The 3,212-nt window shown below is 37.3% G+C and overlaps 1 protein-coding gene across 1 annotated transcript; it reads left to right on the top strand.

Annotated features, from left to right (window-relative positions):
- Nucleotides 1-12: 12 nt before the first annotated feature.
- Nucleotides 13-3,161, top strand: LOC124895241. Its single transcript, XM_047405688.1, has 2 exons — nt 13-2,209; nt 3,012-3,161. Exons 1-2 carry the CDS (start codon nt 1,829-1,831, stop codon nt 3,144-3,146), a joined length of 516 nt encoding a protein of 171 aa, XP_047261644.1. The 5' UTR covers nt 13-1,828; the 3' UTR covers nt 3,147-3,161.
- The last annotated feature ends 51 nt before the right edge of the window (nt 3,162-3,212 follow it).

Here is a 3,212-nt window from a genome sequence, read left to right as displayed (position 1 = left end):
CTTTCAGTGTAATCACATTTCAAACCATAATTCAGCTACAATACACTGAAAGGAGCAGTAATTTCCCAAAAACATCAACCAGTCTTCAATCAATTTAATTTCCTATAGTTATTCATAGGTAATTTTCAATAAAATAAACAAATAAACAAAAAGTCACAAGTTCATAGACTTGTGATCCCTTTAGCGCACCGGGATGCGCTTTTTATTTCGGGAACAAGCCAAATATGTGCAGTATCACATTCTTCTCACAGGAATTCTCCAAATCTAAACTAGTTATTCTTGTTATTTTATGATGTTGACGTAAAGATTAATCCAGGAATATAAGATTGTTAATAAGCCTCCATATCAAAAAGAAAAACTTTTTTTAAAACCGTGGTGTTCGGGCCAGGCTTTCGCGCACCTCGACTAAATCCACGGGATATCTTCCACCTTCCACTTCTCACCAACAATAACAGATATCAGTTAACTTTGTCCCCCAAGGCCCTGTGTCTACCAAAGCTATGACATGATAGATGGGAAGAATCACCTAGTGTTTTTTCTCAACTGGGATTTGGACCTGAAACCTCAGGTTCTCAACCCACTTTATTGACTACTAGGCCACATACCATTGGGTTCCAAAAGAATACCTTTTTTTACACAATTCAAAGCATCATATTTTCAATACAAAATACAAAACCAATGTTTAATCACATTTCATACCCTAATTCAGCTACAACACACTAAAAACAGTAGTAGTTTCCCAGAAACATCAATCAATTCAATTCAATTTCAGTTTATACAAAAGCGTTTTTCGATAAACACAAATCAAATAAACGAAAAACTCACAAGATCATAGCAATTTCCTTCATACTCAAACGACTTATAAAATCTTTTCCTCACTCTTCCTCTTCTAGTAACCCTAATAACCTCACCAATCGGCTTCACATGATCTTCCTCCTCTACCGCTGGCTCCGTCGCTTCGTCAACCCAATCCAAATCCACCTTTGCTCCCTCCATCTTCTTCACCCTCTTCCCTCTCCCTCTCTCCTCCTCCTTCGACTTTGTTTTCGGCAACCTTTACTTTTCTTTTTCGTCGAGTTTCATTTTCTTACGTTTCCATTGATTCACTTTCTCTTCTCCGCCGCTATTCTTGGAGCCGCATGTTACACGCGATATCGGGAGTTCGTCCTCGTCGTCGCTTGCGGCTACCACTGCGTGCCGCTGGTTTCTCATTTTGGTTTTGCTACAAGTGTAGAGTGAAATGAGAGAACAAGGAATCTACTGTAGGTTCTTCTATTTGACAAAATATTTCACAAGACTAGGGCACAATATATATACCAAGACAGTTTTAGGGGTTGTTTGGTAAACCAGATTGTACTATTTTGTTATATTTGTAAGAATACGCAGAGAGAGAATTTCACAAATTGTAGAATTCCACTTGCTGACGCGTGTTATTTAGTTGAATTATTTATATGGAAATTAACAATTTTGATAGTATTTATTGGGATCTTATATCATAATTATGGTATTATTATGGGATAATTAAGTAAACTAATTATTCGATCATTTTTTGTTACTTAAAATAGCACAACTATTGTTTTATTACCAAATATATTTGTATAGTTTTATTTTCTCTTTGTTGTTTTCCTTTGTTTTTTTTTCATGATTTGGGATATAGTGATTTCACAATATATATATCCGCTTATACTATCCGGTTTACCAAAACAACCCCTAAAAAATCTTGGTAAATATATTGTGCCTTGTTCTGTTAAAACATTTTGTCAAATAGCAGAACCTCCAATAGATTCCTTGTTTTGTCATTTCACTCTACACTTGTAACAGACCAAAAATGGAAAACCGATGGCACGCGGTGGTAGCCGTAAGTGACGACAAGGACGAAATGCTGATATCGCGTGTAACATGCGGCTCCCGCAACGGTGGCGGAGAAGAGAAAACGATCCAACGGGAACGTAAGAAAATGAAACTCCACGAAGAGGAAAAGCCCTCGAAAACAAATCCGAAGAAGGAGGGGAGAGGGAGAGGAAAGAGAGTGAAAAAGATGGAGGATACAAAGGTGGAGTTGGATCGGGTTGTAGAAGCAACGGAGGTGGCGGAGGAGGAGGAAGATCATGCGAAGCCGATTGGTGAGGTTATTAGGGTTACTGGAAGAGGAAGAGGGAGGAAAAATTTTTATGAGTCGTTTGAGTATGACGGCAATCGCTATGAATTTGTGAGTTTTTCGTTTAATTGATTTGTGTTTATCGAAAAATGCTTTTGTATAAATTGAATTGATTGATTTTTTTGGAAATTACTGCTCTTTTTAGTGTATTGTAGCTTAATTTGAGTTTGATATGTGATTAGACATCGATTTTTGTATTTTTTTTATTGAAAATGTGATGTCTTTGAATTGTGAAAAAAAGTTTTCTTTTGGAACCCAAAGGTATGTGATCTAATGGTCAATAAAGTTGGTTGAGACTGGGGTCTCAGGTCCAAATCCTAGTTGAGTGAAAAAACACTAGTTGATTCTTTCCATCTGTCATAACTTTGGCAAACAGGGTCCTTGTTCCTTGGTGAACAGAGTTATCTCATATTTGTTGCTGTTGGGGGAGGTGAGGTGGAAGGTATCCCTGCGTGACTAATGTGATACTGAATCTCCACATATTTGGCTAGTTGGCAGTATAAAAAGTCAACATTTGATTTTTTTTTTTTTTTGTTTAATGAGTATGTTTGATATAGTTGTACTCATCGTAAGGAGTTGGAGAAATGAGAGGGTTGGTTAAATCTGATTGGTATCTTCTCTTATAGAGGTATGATTACAGTGCAAGAGGCTTGGTTTGGTGGGCTTGGATGTTGGTATGAGAGAGGAAGGGAATTTTGTGAATCAATATCAACTCCGGTGGTTTTCTTTCATGGAATTTTCATTTTGTTGTTCATTCTCCCTTCACTAGCCATAAGCAATGTTGTTTTCCTAAGTGATATAGCTTCTGTTGACCTATGGTGTCTTTCTTATTACTAATTTGTTTCTTATACAGGAGGATCCTGTGCTCTTGGTTCCAGAAGCAGATCAGAAGCCTTATGTGGCAATTATCAAGGTAATTCCTTTTCCCTGGAAGATGCATAACTTTTTTGGTACTTGCACCCAAGGGTATGGCATGAAGTGGGTGTAAACCTTGGACATCAGGGTTCAATTCCAATAAATACTGAAAACATTTGGAGATTGCTTTCCACATGCC

Source organism: Capsicum annuum, unplaced genomic scaffold (assembly GCF_002878395.1).
Source record: "Capsicum annuum cultivar UCD-10X-F1 unplaced genomic scaffold, UCD10Xv1.1 ctg80807, whole genome shotgun sequence".
NCBI classification, from domain to species: domain Eukaryota; kingdom Viridiplantae; phylum Streptophyta; class Magnoliopsida; order Solanales; family Solanaceae; genus Capsicum; species Capsicum annuum.
The sequence above is the reverse complement of the archived record's forward strand: the minus strand, read 5'-3'. Positions and strand labels throughout refer to the sequence as shown.